Here is an 18,971-nt window from a genome sequence, read left to right as displayed (position 1 = left end):
GTCCACTTTTACTTTTATTAGAGTTCAATTTGCAAGCACTTGGAGACAAAGAAAAATCTATGCTCTCTTGCTCATTTTCATTACAATATAATCCGTGAAGTGTCAGATTAAAGAACAGCGTAATTCTGTTTGGGCAACACCCTTTACCAAACATAACTGTAGTAAATCTAACTTGACAATTCTCAGCTGTTGTGCTTATTGCCATGTGCAGTTCCAGAGATTCACTGACACTATTTATAGAGAGTTATTCTCAACAGTAAATAATTGTTATGCTTTATATAATGCTTTAGCAGGACTGAGACCTTAACTTTGATCTGATGGATGGTCCTGTTTCTAGATGAGTTCCATTTTTAGGACTGTTTTAGAGCATTTCTTGGATCCTATTGCTAGCAAGTATTATGAGTATCTGTACTGCATTTGTCCTATGATGCAAAACCTTAGGACATGAAGAAAAATAAACCCTGAACTGCAAAACGCTCAAGTGTGGAGCTCAAAAAAGTAATCCATCACTCTACCTCCCAAATTCAGTTAAGCTACAATTAATTGAGTTTACTGATGTCCCACATCTGCAACCCAGTAAAGTTCAGGACTGTTATGCTGCACAGCTGTGGCTTAAAGCCTCTCTTTGCATACAACTCACTGGCAGCAGAGCAAAAACTATTTTTGTGGTTTTAACATACAGACCAATTAGAAGTGTGAAAGCCTCCGTGTCCTGAGTGAAATACACAACTTCCATTAACTTTATCAAAATTCTAATAAAATAAAAATTCTGATTAATTTTTAAGTAGAGATACTGTAATTACAATGACTTTGTTTCCAATTTATTTGACTTCGGAGTGCCTGATCTCTTAAAGGTGAAAATACTATCACAAAAGTACCAATTAAAAAAAAAAAAAATACTGTGGAGTAAATTAGTAAAATTAAAATGTATTTGAGCTTTTGGTTCTATTGTGATATATGGAATTAAGAGGAAAAAAATACACTAAATCCAAATGGAAACATGCCATATTTCAGTGAATGACACACACCAAACTGAGACCTACCACTACCGATTGCGAGAGGAAGGGCCTGTGCTCAATAGGAATGCACAGTGGCAAACATGACAGCTCAAACCACAGTTCTACTGAAAGCACTGACAAAGCACCTATGATTTGGATTTGCCAAGATTCCACTCCGTGTATGCCCAGCAGTGCCTGCTCATGGGACTGGAATGCAAGAAAATCTCTCTTTCGCTTTCGGACTCGTCGCGAGGAATCACATGCTATCACAGTCACACACAAGCTAATACTGGAGATAGTATTCTTGTCACCAAGAAGTGGAGAAAAGCAGTTCTCTAAAGTGATTTTGCAGAACGCCATAGTTCTTTTGTTCTTAAATGTGCATAAAGCTAGCCTAAAACATTTTTTTCACATTCTCTCTTGGGACGTGGTCCATTTGTTATTTGTTTTGGTGTGGTAAACAAACATACACTATTTATAATTACTTTTCATCTGAGGTTTGTAAGCAAGGTTAGAGACTCAAAGGCAGAAAGAACACAGACTAAAAATCAATACTGAGGAGGGGAAATGACCTTTAGACAGGTGAATTATAAATAACTTGTATCTGGAAAAAAAATTCTACTTTGGACAAAAAAATTACCTTGTTAAAACATGACTAAACAAACCCTACACCCCAGCTGTGAAAATGTTCAACCCAATCCTCTTTGACAGATTATGCTTAAATATATAGGCACCACAAACAAGGAGTGTTTATTAGCAATGATATATTGATACTCCATTACCCTTATGCATCAGCAACCCCCAATGCTACTAAAATTATTGGACATGATGTTGCTATAGTGGTATTCAGCTTTGCATTTCCTCTCTGTAGCCAAGCAAAACCACTACTGATCCTCAGAGCAAGGACTAGGATATTTCACAGCATCCCTACTCCTCTGGTGGGAAGACTGGAGGATTTCCCTTTCCCTCCCTGTAGAAGACAATTTTCTTCCCTATCTCAAGTAAGGACCTAAGGCAGAGCAGAGCAGAGCAACTCTGATGGAAGTTTTAAAGGTCTGTGGGTCATGGCAGGGACAAAAGTCTGCAGCGTTTGTCTTTCAAGAGTAGAAGATCTTGTGATACAGCTTTTCTAAGAAGATACCCTTGCGGCCTTCAAAAACCCCCAGGAGTGCTTTGCCCAAGCAATCCAACGGTATCACCCCTTATAGCTGATGTTGCAAAAATTCTCGAACATCAGGACAGTGAGTAAAATGGTCTGACTCCTCAGTGGTGAGTGTACCAAGGCTGTCCTTAATTTTTCCAACCAAAATCCTCTATTACAAGAGGGCTATGTTTTCTGGTTCCTTGTCTCTCTGATGCTTTAGCAGCAACAGTGATACACTAAATCCAGAGACAATCAGGAACATATTCTATCTAAATGGGAACATGCATATTCAACTACAGTAGTGGCAGCGCAAGAAGCTGTCTATAGAAAAAAAGTGACAGATATGGAAGCAATTGGGGGATGTGTTAGGTTAAATCAGAATACATTCATTCACTTTTGAAGTTAAAGGTCCTTGAAAGTGCAATTTCAAAACACGCCGAATGTGACTAAATTTCCACTGAAAGATGACAAAACAAGCTGTATACACTACAAAATTAGTTCCAGAATGTTTAAGTTCCAATGTCTCATATGAGTAGTTGCACACTTTATTAAGGATAAATTACTATTACAAATGTATATTTAATGTCCTGCTGTTAATTTCTGGCCCTTTAAACTGCACAGACAGCTACTGTGAAATAGAAGCATTTGTTAAGAGGGTATAAGTGTACTTGATAAATTACAGGGATTTACATGATCTTAAATTAGTAAAGAATTTAGCTTTTTAGTATTTATTTTCTTGATGCTGCTCAGTTTTTGACAGTGGAAGATATGACAGTTATATAAATATACTTCAAACAGAGGATCATCTCAGGGTGGGAAAGGCATCTTTTTGTTCTTTCTGGTATTTAAAGAACTACATTTTCAGTCCTTGTCAGAGCCACGATTCCAGTCTCCCATTCCCTCTCGCCTCTGGGATAGCACCACCCAGTGGCTCCGACACGTAAGGGAGACCGCTGCTTGGCAAACCCACCGACACTGCACATTCCAGAGATAGCTGCAAGCAGATGTGAGTATGTGCTGTCACTCATCTTCAAACAAAACACCACACATACTGGCAGGAGGCCCATTTCAAGTCAGGGTTACCTGGAAAGATGGAATATGGCTCCCAGGTAAACTACCACTCTTTTGTATTAGTCAGTAATCGGCCAAAAGCTGGAGAAAACTGTACCAAGATTATGAATGTTAATCTGTATTTTTTTTTTTTTTCTAGTTTGCTTTAGGAATGAAGCATATGTTGATTGAAGGGAAGAGGGCTAAAAGACAGGGGCAAAGTACAATGGGACATACAGACACTCACTGTTCTTTTGTTTACAAGAGCATCTTTGTAGAAAGTTAAGAGAATAGCATTATCTTTCTTCAGTGAGCAGATGAAGCAGCATTGCCAGCAATGCCTTCTGTTCTCAGCCAAACCTTTCATTTATCTTGCAAGCTGCCAAAACTAAACCTGGCAACAATCTGATTTTAGAACACAGAGGCCCCAACACAGGATGTGAATGTCAATTATACTAGACAGCTGGAAAAAAAAAGAGCAAAATCAGAAAGGCTTTTAAAAAATAAGAATTACGTAAGAGCTTTAAGCTATTCTTGTAGCACCACACACAGATACACGTGCACAGTCATTCTCTTATCAGGATGTCCTGTACCAACTTGACAAATACAGACAACACTTGCTGTGTGCTCTTCACATGGAGGGAGAAAGCATTCAATTAATGTAAATAGGAAACAAGGAAGGAATGTAAGTGACCTAAAAAAGTAGGCAAAATACACCAGCATGTAACTGTACATTAACTGCAATGAGAAGTATCTCTTACTGAATCTTCTATGCATCTTAGGCAAAATACTCAAGTTGAGTGCTGCTGCTACTGAAAATAGCTCTATAAGGCCAGAAAAAGATGAATTTGCATGAAGGCATCTGCATTCTGATTTAAAAATGGCAATAAAATAAAAGGTATATTTGCAATAATTTGGACTGATAACTGGGGCACCCAATTGTGCTTTTGTTCTGACAATAGCTCCAAGGTATAAAATGGCTCGTAAAGAAGGGTGTGGAGGCATGTTTGACCAGGTGTGAGCTTTCTTTCTTGCTCTGCTTGATCAGAATCTCTTCTATCAATTTAACACAGACTCAAATGTAGAGAAGTAGTAGACAGAAAGAGCCTTTGATCCCCACTTGGGCAAAACCCAATCCTCTATCATAAACTATATTCCCTTCTAAACTCTTCATAGCTGAAAGAAGTAGATTCCTCACTGGATCCTCACTTCTCAGGGACCTCTAAAAGTGAAATCTGAAGTGGGTAGTTGAAAGCCTTTCAATTACAGGAAAAATTACCCTGTAACAGGAACCTAGTCTCTGTAGTATATAAACAGATATTATGGTATCGATTTCACATGTGCAAAAAGGGCTCCAATATAATTTTTTTCTCCAGATTTCTACACAGAAAAGTCAAGACAGGTTAAATGCATCACCAGATGCAATGACTGGGTTACTGACAGTCCAGAAATTCAAGGTGGAGAGCTGCTGCATAGGCACAGAATTGCATCTACAGCCCATGCACAATAAGCCTACACAGCACTATCTAATGCATCTCCCTCATCTGCATATGTCACAATATTTTTCACAATATTTTTGCAATCTAGTACAAGCCATTGTATTTAGATTTAGAATTAATTTTTTTCTCACCCATTATGAAAAAGATGCTTTAAGAGCGTAGAAAGTATTGAGAGAAGTATTCATTTGCTGGCTTGTTTGCATGGATACTGCAGAACTATCATTTGCATATGGTACTGGCATTCTGGCATCTATCCATGGAGTAATCAAACTTCATCTTGCTGTTTTATTTAGCTACAGATCTGGCACTTTCACTTTAAGTCAAAGTCAACAAGCTTTAAATCAACGAAATTACTTCTAGTCTATTGGTATATGGCTTTTATAATTTGTAAAAAACTGTGTATTACATCAGTGCTTCTAAAAAGATGGATATTACCTCCACCTTGATCTACATTACATGATTTACGAACTGTACGACATGGTACACAAGAATCTATCAATTGACTACTGATCTTACTAAAGGACTAGGAACTAGAAACTCGCATATTCTTTATCCTCCTCTGAGGATGAGCTCCTGCCCTACACATCTGATAATCTCCCCTTCTCTGGAGTCAGGGAAAAATCTTGCTGCACAAGATTCATGAAAGGAAATGAAATCTTGAAATCAGAGAACGAAGTGTAACAAACACAGTGGAAATGAGATACAATAAAATAATTGAAAAAAATTTGTCCAGAATCAAGTCAGAGTTTGAGAGGAACAGGTAGCTGAAGAAGTTACAATGTTATCAAGGCTGTGCAGAACATACCTGTTTTTGTTAATGGGCTAGAGAACAGCTGCTGAAGAAGTTTGTTCTCTGAAGTTCGCAACACCACCACTACGTCAGCAGGAAGAGTGTCTCTGTTCTTCTCAAGGAATGCAGAGGCATCATATAATACCTAGTGTGGGAAAACAGAATCAGAAATTTTGATGAAAAGGGTTACCCAAAACCTACTATGTTCTTTAAAACATGAACAGTCAGGATGACCAAACACACCAGCTAGCTTGGCCTGACAAGCTAAGGAATTATCTGCAAAGGACTTAAAAGTGAACTATAGCAGTGTGCTCAGAATGTAAATTGGCTATACAAGAGTATATTTATAATTCATAGAATACCATTGCATACCAAATTGGGTTAAATGGCTTAAATCTTGGTGTGCTATGCTCAGCCATGTCAAATGATTCTATGCATGATGCAATACAACAGAGACACGTCAGTAAAGATGAAGCTGATAATTTACGTGTGATGTAAGAATTGGTTCTCAGGTGATCACTTTCTATTGGCTGTCTGCATCAAACCTGTGATCTATAAGCAGACCTGCTGGAGGAACAGGTTGGACACAAGGTAGGTACATTGAAACAGCTTCTCATAGCACTGAAATCATATTAGGAAAATGAAATATTCCTCTATTTCAATTATTTTAACTGATTTGATTAGAAATTAATGCCTAGATATTTGTATTAATATAGGAATCAGTTAATTTTTCATTTTGTTTAATTGCAATACTTTTTTAGAGCTGTTTTATCATCCCTAGCAATATTCCTATCAAGCCCAATTTCCCAGGAGTCCATTAATTTACACAGAAATTGAAGGTTCTCTGGCAAGAGAAAACTGGCCAGTATTTTTTTTATTATTTGGCCTTGTGGGTATAAAGAACTAATTAAAACTGTGCGAATTCTAATAGTTATTCTTAACAAGGCAGAAAGCCTGACCAAAGTTACTAGAATCTATCTTAAAATTTTGGAATCTTATAATGATCCAGAGATGAGACTTAATCGGTAACTATATAAAACATGGCTATTTTGATTTTGTCTATGAACAAATATCTGGGCCTGAGATCGCAAACAAAGCTCATGTTATGGCGAAAACTGGACAAAAAATGATACGTGAATGCGAACCTCTGAGAACAAAAGAAATCAGATGTTACAAAGTACAAGAAAACACGTCTACTAGCAAGCCTCAATCTTTCCGATGCACTCTACAGCATTTTAAGTTCTGTTACAGATACTGGTTTACTTTGCTTTTCATGCATATACTTCATATACACTCACACACAACTACTGCGGCATTCACATGCTGTTACCAAGCACGTAGCCTGCCCTGTCCCCAGAGAGTCACTCCTTTGAAATGACTGTAGTGCAGGCATCTCGGAGGCCAGGTTTCTTGCAGAAAAAAAGATGTTTACTGTCCGCACAATCTGTGCAAGAGCCCCAAGGATAGGCTCCAAAATGGACTGCTACACATAAAAATATCATTGGAGAGTGTATGTTTGCATAAATTTTATAATTTTTTCTATTAAAATGAGGAAAAAAAAATAAAGCAAAAACTCTGGATAAAAACAAGTAATGACCATACCAATATTACTTGAACTAAATAAAAATCACATGACCTTACCTTTCCAGCATAATGCTGAATACCAAATGACAGTTCCACTCCTTTTGGTCTCCAAAAGTATTTGCATCGTAAGTTATCTTCAAATTTATCTAGACATTGAGAAAAGACGTTGATTTAAGTGACAGAGTGATTAACTACAATCTTCATCCTAATCAGTTTGCTGAATTGCTGCTCAAGGAGTCAGAGCTGCTATAAACACATACTATCAGATTGCTCAGAAATACCAAGCTGTCACATTTGAACGGAATAGTTCATTTTAAACGACCCCAGTAAGACTGTCTCTCAAACATCCCTGTTTATGGATGACTTTGTGTATGGAAAAATGGGAAGACCCAGTGAGAAGATGTTACGATTTCTCATATTTTGCAATGAATTAAATTATGTATATGCAGGGTTTGGAGTGAGTTTATTTCTCATACATACACACTTTCAAAACTGTGCATATATCATGGTCACTTAAATGCCTAGTATTTGTATTTTCTTTATCTTCCTTTCTGCATTCATTTAACTTTGTGCATCATGTTTTATGGATATGTCAAGGCGCTCAGTCTGGAACTGTCTCTCACGTACCTTTGGACTTCTACAGAATAAAGCTTCTCTATAAAACCTCTTCTAAGGAGACTTTCTGTTTCCTGTGATTACCCCTAAAGAGCTGACAGAAAAAGGAATACCAATTTCTAAGAAAAATATCTTTTATGCCCTGTGATATTTTGTAGGCTCTTTAATACTTTGTAATTAATATTTTGTAATGAAATTAGTGCTGTCTGTCCAACACTGAGGGCCCAGGTAGCAATTCCTGCCTGCTGAGCCAGGGAAACATCCCTGGAAAGAAGCAGGATCCAAAGGAACCCATGTTAATAAGAATTAGTGTTTATACTGTGAAGCTTGCTATTATACTAATTTACCTGAACAAGCAACTAGAGACCTGAGACCAGAACCAACTAATAATATTCTCTGTCATGCTGTGTGCATCGGAAAATATTATCAAAATATGCTTTCTAATGTTAGAATACTTTTAATTAATACCATTAATACTTTTGTTAGGTTTTTCTACCTATTACCACTTAATTGAGCTTGTATTTAAAGCAAAAATAACAAAGTGTTGAATTTCTGGGGGTTGGGACAGAGTGGTGGAATTAATGATTGTCTGGAACACCTGGACAGGGCAAAATATCCCACTTTGCTGTCTGCTTGAGGGATCCTGCTGTGCTACGTACAGATCAGCAGTAAGGCCGATCAGCACTGGACCAGGGGAAGTACCTCTGGAAGTACAAGTTCAATATTCAGCATTAACTGATTTATACAACCCAGAGGGAGGCAGAAAACTTTAGCACACAAAGGAGGAGTGTTGGAGGTCCACCCTGGAGCGTGCCCACCTCTGCCATCGCAGCCGCAGCTCCGCAGTTCCTGCTGCAGCCCATTTCGCCATCCCGCCCGCCCGCCATTACCCTGTGAGGGGGCCGCTCCTGCCACAGCGCCCCCTGCAGGCGCAAGGGAATCACCGCACCGGCCCTGCCCGGCCGGGAGCCAGCAGCGCCCCCTGCAGGCGCAAGGGAATCACCGCACCGGCCCTGCCCGGCCGGGAGCCAGCAGCGCCCCCTGCAGGCGCAAGGGAATCACCGCACCGGCCCTGCCCGGCCGGGAGCCAGCAGCGCCCCCTGCAGGCACAAGGGAATCACCGCACCGGCCCTGCCCGGCCGGGAGCCAGCAGCGCCCCCTGCAGGCACAAGGGAATCACCGCACCGGCCCTGCCCGGCCGGGAGCCAGCAGCGCCCCCTGCCGGCTGGGACTGTCACTGCACCAAAGGGGAAGCGCCTGCAGCCCAGAGAAGGCGGGCACTGCGTTTCTGGTTTGCTTTGCTGCTGCTGCCATGGTTGTTGTTTGTCTTGTTATACGTATACATATGTGTATATATATTAATAAAGAACTATCATTCCTTTTCCCATATCTTTGCCTGAAAGCCCCTTAATTTCAAAGCTATAATAATTCAGAGAGAAATTTTCCATTCCAAAGGAGGTTCCAGCCTTCTTTGGAAGCTGCCTGTGTTTCAAACCAGGACAAGGAGCAGAATGAAACCATAGTACTTATTCTATCTGTGACCTGACTTCTAGTTTCAGCTCAGCCTAGCAGTAGTGCAAAATCTTGTACACGTATTGTGCAATTTAGCTGAAAACTTATTTTTCTCTAACAGTTTGGGTCTCTGCAGCACATTACATTGAAAGAAATGGAACTCTGTTTCATATTGCAGGGAAAAATGCAGCTCTAGTAAATAAATGCAAGACAACAACTTTAAACGTGGCATGCGCTGCATATTTTAAGGTTAGTATCAAAATCTGTGAAAATGCATGTAAAATGTGCATGAAGACAAAGAAATACTCATCCAGATGGCTTACCAGAAATAACACATACTTCCTATTTATGATGAGATAATCTTGAGTGAAGTAGTATTTTCTAATTGGATAAACATGGGTCTAGGAGCCTGGGGGGTCAAAATTTTACTTTTAGCTCTAGTGCTACTCACAGGGTGGTCCTAGACACGAGGTTCTACTATGTCTCAGCCTATCTACAATATCTACTATGTCTTATATTTGCTTGTAACACTGGAAAAACAATAAGCCCTTGACACCTGATACTTAAGACAATTTTTCCAGTTTGAAAAGGATAGAAAACGTGTAAGCAGAGAAAAGTGATGAAGCACAATGAAAAATATACTTAGACTGTCAAATGAAATGACACAGCCACAGGACAACTAGGGTAGGAAAACTTGCATAAAGATGACACTGACTTACAATACATTTGTCATTTGCCAGACCTTTCCCAGAGTTTTACTTGCACATACCAACTAAAGTTAGGTCTGTTGCCTGAGGAAATCGACTTTCTTCATCTAGCAGAGACAGGAGACCCATGGGTTTCTGAAGGAACATGTCTAGAAGTGGACGGTTGTCCTCATACTCCACAGTAGTGGCATCAATTCCCTCACTCTGATATTCCATCTACAAAAGTCACCAGCACAGTTTTAATACTGGAACAGTAACAGCAACATCATCATTAGGGCATTTATGATGCACAGCAATGCTTTATAGGCCTCAACAACATTATTTACAAAACCTCAACAGAAAGATGTCATTATCTCACATTTAAATCACATAATCATTTTATAAAGTACTCCTGGCTATGATTATGGTGTAGGACACTGGATTCAGCTCAACAGAATTGAACTTACCTGCTCCAGTGCAAAGATATGTTGATTGAAATAAAACTGGATCTGTTCATTAGCAATATTTATGCACAGCTGTTCAAAAGAATTTCTTGCAAAGTTCTCAAATCCAAATATGTCTAGTATCCCAACATTCATCCCACTTTCAGCATTGCTGCATGTGAAAATACAAACAAAATTCATTATGGGCAACACCAAGTTAAAATAAAAATAAACTTGCTAACTAAGATTGCATAACTGATTCACTCTGTTGCAAAAATAAAGGAAAAGTATGTATAAACCTAAGACTATTTGTGCACCTGTTCAGCATTGCAAAGACTTTTGTTTTCCACTTGCTTCTTGCAAATTTCCATGAAGTAGGCAGGAAAATCATAGGTATAAAGTAACAAGTACCTAGCAGCCCTATTGAAACAAGGGATTTCCTTAGATCCCAAATAAAATCTAATGTCTGCTCCTCCAGGCAGAGAGAAAGTGTCAAGGTTTAATGGTATGTTTTTGCAACACCCATTCAGAAGGGTAATTACCAAATCTGCTGCTGCTACAAGCTGGACTGTTAAAAGTCCACGTGCTAACTCAAGTACATTCAGTCTCTACCAGAACTGCATGAAATGGATGAGAATATGTCTACATGACATAATGAAGTAGCAAGTAGAGATCTCAGATCAGAGGCATTTTCACATCATCTGAGAGGTTCCCTTGTTTCTAAAATCTCTACAGATTCTTCAAAAGATCAAACCAGCCAGATCAGTGCCTGGCAATGAAATCATAATGATGCACAGTAAAATGTTTCTGTAATTATAAAAAATAAAAAAATAATCACATCTCAAGTAGCACAATAATAATCTGAAATCTGCACTTACTACTTGCTTACAAAAGCAGGGGGATTGTAAGGACTATGAATACATCCTGAAGTTTTTCAGTGTATTTATCAGCCTTTTGTATGATTTTCATGTTCACTACACAGGAATCATCTTTTAAAAAAATTGTACAGCACTTCAACCACCCAATTTCCATTGACTTCAGCAGCTAAATTCTGTTCAGCTCTTTGAAAATGATGGGCTTAATGTCCTGGAAACAGGATTCAGTATCACAGCATGAAAGCCATTTTGAAGCCTTGGCCAAAATAAACACAGCACTCTTTCTGCGAAATCAGAAATATACAAATGGATGAGCCCATCAGACACATGCACAGTAAGTACACATGATTCAGTGATGTGTAACTTGCCATATATTTTTATCTGGCTGAAGCAGCGTATTAATACGATTTACAATCCAGCTGAAGAGGCGGCCATAAAGTGCTTTAGACATGGCATCTCGCACATCCGCTGCTTTGTCCACGGTGTTCGTTCGGATAATTGTCTCCCCCCGAGTTACAACGCAGTGGGAGGTTAGGGCCTCTTGAAGTTCTTCTGACCCAATGCTTAGCAGTGCAGCAGCTAAAAGACAGGGGGAAAAGACACACAGCTGTGATTATGAAGCAGAAATCACCAGCATTGACCAACTGCTACCATGAGCTAGAGACTATCACAAATAGAGTCAAATTGAATATACAGAACTGACAATGTTAAAAAGTGTATACCATTATCTAAGGCTTCTGGGTTAGGAACCTCACTTTTATCTGTTTGGTGTTGTGAAGAAATAGAAGCAAACTCAATATTTCCCGTATTTAAGATTCCAGTCAGTATTCTGTACACTGAGTACACTTCCTGTAAAAAATGACAAGCACTTTTTAAGGAATTCAGTTAGATACAGACATCCTGTTAAGGCTATGAAAGAAAAACATGGGCACTGGAATGGATATTAAAGCTTGTAGCTTCCTCTGAAACCTCGGAGTTCTACAAGTTCAAGTAAGCTTCTATTTACACACGAAATAGTGCAACAGAATTGCCTGAGTACTAACTGGGACCTCAGGCTGGTCGCCTGAGTGGGGGTTACGCTTTCACAGTTCACTTCTGTCATAACAGAGATTCTGAACAAAATTTTGTACATCCACAAAAGGAGGTGGTTTAGCAACTGGAGGTGGTTTTCCTAAATGTCAATAATGGTTTAGCAACTGAATCTCTTACCTCATCAGTAAATCCTATAATTCTAAAACAGTGCTGAATTGCTTCAAATTGTCTTCCATAGGAATCTTTAGTAACAATATCATGCATTACTTCTCCAGTTTCATTATCAATATATCTAAATGGAGGGGGAGAAAGAAAGCATCACACTACCACATATGTCAATACAAGCTCCAGTGACTAACATGCAAGTACCTCAGTAACTGGAAAGAACACTTATCTCAACAACTTTCAACTATATAGTCTGATGCTAACTCATAAGAAGCTTTTGTTTCTGTTGCATTAACAGCTGGTTATTCTTTGTTAATGTCTAATAATGTTACCAACATTTCACACACATCCCCTCATCCAGTACAGATCAGATGCATCCAAAGTACAAACACCGATTAAAAACCTCCAAAGCATATTCTGGGTTCTTCCAGAACCTGAAGCATTATGATAAGAAATCATAAGGAGGAGTGTCTGCATTTCAAAGTATGACAAAATATCTACATAATGAGCTTGGTTCTTCTTCCTATTGTTTTAATAATTCAACTTCTCAAACAAATCCAAATAATTTAATGCCTTAGTGTCCAACTTCTTCTCACCTTGGGAGGATTAAGGAAGATCCTTAAGGAATGGAGAAGGATTAAGAGAGATTTTAAGGCATCATACTGAAAGCAAGTGCAGATCAACAGCTAATTAAAATGAGCAGTTAAAACAAGTGAGCAATAGTTACCTAGGAGGCTTTTTATCAGGAAGTCTATATTCAGAAAGTTTCTTCTGATGATAAAGGCCAGCATAAATATAATAAAATATATGGAAATTTTTTTCTCCCCTGGAAAAAAAAAAGTATCCTTTTAAAGCACCTGCATTTATTCTTGCGGCACCTTGTACAATGAATGTAAAAGTAGTTCTTGTAATTAGCTCACTGAAGCAAGGTAGCAAATCTTGCACTTGTTTTAATAGTGTAGGATCAGTAGCTGTGAAACACAGAAAACCCAGTGCACACAACATTTCCCCAAAGAATTAAGTGTCTCTGGGTCCTACTCCAAAAGAACAGGACTATTCTTGTTGGCATAGCACTGTACAAAGAATTATTTTTTTTAGCAGAAGACAGAAAAGTATTTAAACCACAGGATTTTTGATAATTAAATCAATTCAAACACTACATAAATGTCACAGGACTGACAATTAATATACCTACACAGCCTGTTTTATGACCCTTGATTTTTCAAGTAGATATTCAGAAATCTTTGCCCCCATCACAGCTCCTGTAGGTGTAAACATCATTTCCAGATATTTTCCAAAGCGACTTGAGTTGTCATTGATGGCAGTGCAGGCATTTCCAAATGCTTCAACTAGAGGATTCACCTGAAGAATTTTCTCACGCAAAGTACGGTTATTTGCCTTGACAGAAGAGATATAAACCAGAAGGATAATTAAAAGAATATAACGATTACTCCCAATCCAACTCTTGCTCCAGAAACAAAGAAGCCTTTTCTCATGCTAACATTTCTATTTATACAAGAGGTCCAACAAACTGCTAAGAAAATCTCCCACAGGTAGCAAAATACAGATTCTTCTTTCTCTGCAATTGTTCCACCTTTGACTTGTTTTATAATTAGGTAAGAGTACCAAAACCACGGTAGACTAAAGATGTCTAGTTCAAGTTAAGCTGACAAGAGTAATTTTCCCATTATTTTGTGCCAATAGCATTACTCATTTAAATGTGTAAGAGCTTCTAATATTAGAGCCATTCTTTATTGTACAAATAAACAATGTTATATGTGAAAACACTGTACATAACTACAGGTACTGAACACTCAGAATCTGACACCTCTTTAAAAAACTATTGACTGGCTTGGTGTGAGTCATGCTATTACATGCTGATTCAATACTCTCAAATACATGATTACTATGTCCCTAAATCAAGTGCGACAATTCACATGAACAGCTTTTAGTATTAAAGATTAAATAAAGTGAACATTGGGTAGGGTTGTGAGGATTTCTTCATAATTTTACAAAATTGGCAAGGAAATACCTTTCCCAAGAAGGTCAAATGTTGGACGATCAGATGGGCACTTTCTGTCTTTCCAGCACCACTTTCCCCACTGATGATAATGCACTGAACACACAAAACAAAATATTAAGTGCATAGTTCACCACATGGTCAATTTCTGCTATTACTACTCCTACCTGTTATTTCATGTTTAGTACCAAAACTACAGAATGCTTTAAGAGTCAACTCCCTTCTGAGAGGAGAGATCAGAAAAGGCTCAGCATAGTAATTTATTCCCTAGATTACTAAAATGCATCTTGCAATGCCTAATCCCAAGGTGCATGTGTGAAGCAGTGACTGAATTTTGAAGGGCTAGAACACATAAACAAGTGACCATGTCTCAGCTCACTGTATTGACTTCATATGAATTAACATGAATCACAGGGTGCAGCTGTTTTAAACACACTGACCAAGTTTGCTCTGAAAAATAATCTTAAATAATAGATCCTGTGTAGAGAAGCTGTTCTGTAGGTGATGCTGATATTCAAGCTAGAACAGTAAACCAGCACCTAAACATTTCAGAAAAATGTGCATCTGTTCCCTGGGTGATTCTGGGAGGACATATCCACCTTCTTCCTGTGTCAGCAGTCCTTATTTAACACATGGGATTTTATAGGCTCTTCAAGAGTCATCCAGACTCAAGAGACTATCTGGAATGGTCTAAATCACTTTCCTTCTCTTTGCTGTTATGCTTCGTGGGCAAAATGGAAGTTGAAAGCCAGCTCTCTCCTGAACACTGAAGAATGCAGACCATAGAAAGTTTGAATTCTAATAGCATTTATAATTTAGCCTTTTTTTTCTCATGTATTCTACAGACCACCAGTGCAAATATTATTCTAGTTAAGGTACAGTATCAACTCACATATAATTAAAATGTTAACACTGAACAGTTGCACAGATTCACAGGTTTTCCTGCAAACCTCTGAAAACTATTTGCATGATATTTTGTGTGATTAGGGAAGTCATGCACAACAATTCACACAGTTAAGGCCCATGAGTCCTTGTAGAATTGGTCAGAACTTGACTATTGCTTCAGGAGAAATAGCAGGCTGAAGTAAACTTTCAAGCTTCACAGGGAAAAATAAAAGAAAGAGAAAGCTCAATGGATAAAACAAAGAGAATCCATACATTTTCAGTCTGTCATACAGTGCTTATCTGGTGCACCTTTATGTGAAGAACCAGCCTAACACTGGCCAGGTAATGGAGATAAACAAGCTCCTCTAATACTTTGCAAACAGAAAACAGATTTAGATCTGAATTAAGATTATTTCTGAAAGAGGCACAAAACATATAATATTAAAGATGCACTAAGTTAGCCTGATGAGCTGATGTAATTACCATTTTTTTTCCTCAGATAACAAGTTCTCACAGAAGTTACTCTAAATGACTACTTGTTTTCTTTAATGCCTCCATCAAAGAACATTTAAGTCATTAAAGAAGTATTAACCATCTCCCAGGCCAGTGTACTTTCACATAATCAGTAAAGCACCTGTTTTCTTCCTCCTCAATGTCCCTTTTATTTGTCTTATTTTCTTGGCATTTTCTGATTTGAGGCTTTTTATAATTTTATTCTATTTTTGTGACTTTAAGAAAATGTCTTCTATTAATTATTGTGTGATGTGCAGGGTAAAATCAGGAGGATTTTACAAACAAAAATAATTATCAGCCTTCAATATTCATGTACACACAGCACATCAAACTAGAAAGAGTATGAAGTTATAATCTTAAGAATGTAGTAAAATCTTCTACAGTGTGGTATTTTATTCTCATTAGAATCATTGCTATATAATTGGATTTGTGTCCTTATTACATTTATAACACACCCATACTTAATTTATTTTACTAAAAATTTGATAATGGTTCCTATTTTTTGTGACTTAGTGTCTTTTTGCAACAGAAAAGTGGTTCAAACTCTGGTAATCTGCTATGCAATTGAGAATGTTCTGTTTCACACAAGTTTAAATTATTGAAATACCAAAGTCAAGACAGGCCTAGAATCTGAAGATGCAGCAATACTTTGCTGCTGGAGTCTACAAGCCGGGAATTCATGGGTGTCCAGGAAACTGTATTGGTCAGGTATCTCCATCATCTTATTTGACCTTTCAGTCCGTTTCCTATCACTGTGTCCTCCTCAGAACTCCCAAATCTGACCAGATTTCTACTCTGCTTTTGCTGATTTAGGAAAAAAAGGCTTAAAGAAAAAATTTCCCAAAATACAATATAACAGAACATTATTCACAGCCCTGTAGCACAGTGGCAGTATTATTAATATAAAAGCTAAACCAAAAAGACCAGATTCTTACCTGATCCTTGCTGAATGTAACCATGCTTTGGTAGGCAGCATCTGCAGAGGCAAATATGTGGGGGGGATTTGATGAACGCTTCACACCATGGTAAAGCTTGGAGAACTAAATTTAAAGAAAGACACACAATAGTCAAAATATGCAACTTAGCTACATAATTAAGACCTGAAAAGAAGACAGTGACTATGATCTGCCTGTTCAACAGAAGGAGGTTGCCTTTTATACCGCAGATCTTCCACTGAATCACCTGGAACAGGAGTGGTAATTCTTGGTGCTGCCTGATTTCCAGAACACAAATTACAACACCTAGAATGCCCTCTGATGTTTCCCACACCAGACAATGGAGAGAACTGTATCACAAGGAATAGAATTTCTAACACAAGCCTTCAATCAAGGAAATGACCAATTTATACAAAAGAAACTTACCGTGAATCTGAATTTGGGCCCCCTATCTGAAGCCCAGATTTAGGCATCCATGGAGATGAAGTTATTTCTAGCTCTGCTTCTCTTCATATTTGTAGGCAATTGAAGTGGCCTTTATGTTTACAGCATTTATTAATTCGTTTCTTTTAAGCCAGAGCTGATGGCACAGGACATGTGACAACCCTCAGTCAGAGCAATTCTTCAGCAAGTAAAAACCTCAGCCTGAGGAGGTTCATATAACCATCTTCTGTCTCCCAAAAGAAAGCCCTAAATGCTAGACAAGAGGCACAGCAGTGCCTGGGGTAATTTCTGTCCCTCCGATGGAATTTGTGCCTCCAACAAGTGAATGAAATCAAATGAAACCAAATTTAACAAACAAAACAATACAAAATAATTTTTTAGCCACACTATTCTGGAAAAAGAAAAGGCCAAGGTTTAGTCTGTGCTCCTAACTTCCAGCATCACTTAAGCATTTTACCTGGTGGTGTTAATATAAAATGTAAAACAACTTCAGTCTTCAGCTTGGAATCTCTCTTACCTGGGGAGAATAAATGCTGAGATTCTGGAAGGGGTTCAAGGCTATTAAAATATCTCCAACGTAAGTATAAATCTGTAAGTCAGCATAACGTTTTTGCAGCTGATGGATAATTGTATCCTAAGAAGATAACAGAAAATTTGATAGTTATACAGTATTTTCCCATTTAGGAAGATTTTTGTAAATATACTGAGAACACTGTTCAAGAAATACTTATTGTATGTATTTCTAATTATATTTTAAATTACAAGCCCAAAGAATCAAATATTTTCAAGATTCTTGCTAATGTCATAGAACTAAGTTAAATGGCAACTCCTAATTGCAAATTAGAATATTTTCTTGTATCAGCCTGAGAAGCAAATCTTCTAAAGTGAAAATGGTGGTACACATTATTGCTGCACTTCATAGTACATTTGCATTTAATTGTTTTTATCTGACCATGAAAAAAGGACAATAATTTTTCAAGGAATAAATTTTAAGTAGTGGTAAAAGACTGTTTAAGCAGGACACTAACATAATTTAATATTATTTTCCTTGCTGACGTGCATTTTAAGGATTATCAACATAAAAATTTACAGATACTCTGCAAATAGATGATACAGTGACATTTGAAATGGATAGTTTTATTGCTTTTTATCCAGAAGCAGTAGATAATACATTATCCTATATAAATCACTTTAGAAAAAGAATCTTTAATCTAGATATTTATGACTAAACTTCGCATTTCAGGAAACTCACAAAAATAATTTAAACCAGCATCATTCATAATTACATTTTGCACAAAATAGTATTCACTGCTACTACTTTTATGACACTATATAGATTAAAGAAGTGAAGGCAGACCAGTCACATGAGAATTCCTTTGCCTTGGTGAAACAAAAGATTGCAAGAAGGAAATATTTTCATTCTGCTAAGAGATGCCTAGAAAGCAGAAATAGGCAAGAATGTGAGGTACATTTCTCAGAAGCCGCTACTCAGACAGTACAATACCTCATTGAGAACTTCTAGATTTACCAGATCGTCATCTAGACAGTACTTGTCAGCTCTGTCCACATGGTAAGGTCTCCTGGTATGTATTCGTTCATGCCTGGAAGTCGTGAGTAAGTAGAGCACCAGTGTTACAAAATTGAATTAGAGACTGCAAGCATTAAGATGCAAAGAGGAGTCACAGGTGAATGTTTTTGTCAGGCAGAAACACAGACGTGATCTCTGAAATGCCTAATTTTGCTTGCGATATCCTTTTATAAAAGCAACAGATCAGCTTGCT

At 37.9% G+C, this 18,971-nt stretch overlaps 1 protein-coding gene across 3 annotated transcripts in view; it reads right to left on the bottom strand.

Annotated features, from left to right (window-relative positions):
• MYO3B (myosin IIIB) overlaps positions 1 to 18,971 on the bottom strand; it is a 195,323-nt gene that overhangs the window by 84,729 nt on the left and 91,623 nt on the right. For 2 of the 3 annotated variants that reach the window (XM_040069363.1, XM_040069364.1), the window contains exons 12-24: positions 18,695 to 18,791; positions 17,708 to 17,824; positions 16,747 to 16,851; positions 14,426 to 14,509; positions 13,589 to 13,791; positions 13,121 to 13,219; positions 12,406 to 12,520; positions 11,919 to 12,045; positions 11,565 to 11,775; positions 10,346 to 10,493; positions 9,962 to 10,115; positions 7,123 to 7,211; positions 5,497 to 5,626 (exon numbers count right to left, since the gene is read on the bottom strand). In XM_040069363.1, coding sequence (XP_039925297.1) covers positions 5,497 to 5,626; positions 7,123 to 7,211; positions 9,962 to 10,115; positions 10,346 to 10,493; positions 11,565 to 11,775; positions 11,919 to 12,045; positions 12,406 to 12,520; positions 13,121 to 13,219; positions 13,589 to 13,791; positions 14,426 to 14,509; positions 16,747 to 16,851; positions 17,708 to 17,824; positions 18,695 to 18,791 — 1,679 coding nt within the window. Of the gene's footprint in view, positions 1 to 5,496; positions 5,627 to 7,122; positions 7,212 to 9,961; positions 10,116 to 10,345; positions 10,494 to 11,564; positions 11,776 to 11,918; positions 12,046 to 12,405; positions 12,521 to 13,120; positions 13,220 to 13,584; positions 13,792 to 14,425; positions 14,510 to 16,746; positions 16,852 to 17,707; positions 17,825 to 18,694; positions 18,792 to 18,971 lie in introns of those variants that run through there. The other variant, XR_005701618.1, reaches the window with a different exon arrangement.

Source organism: Hirundo rustica, chromosome 7 (genome assembly GCF_015227805.2).
Source record: "Hirundo rustica isolate bHirRus1 chromosome 7, bHirRus1.pri.v3, whole genome shotgun sequence".
Classification (NCBI taxonomy): Eukaryota; Metazoa; Chordata; class Aves; order Passeriformes; family Hirundinidae; genus Hirundo; species Hirundo rustica.
Note: the sequence above shows the minus strand (reverse complement) of the source record. Positions and strands in the feature narration are given on the sequence as shown.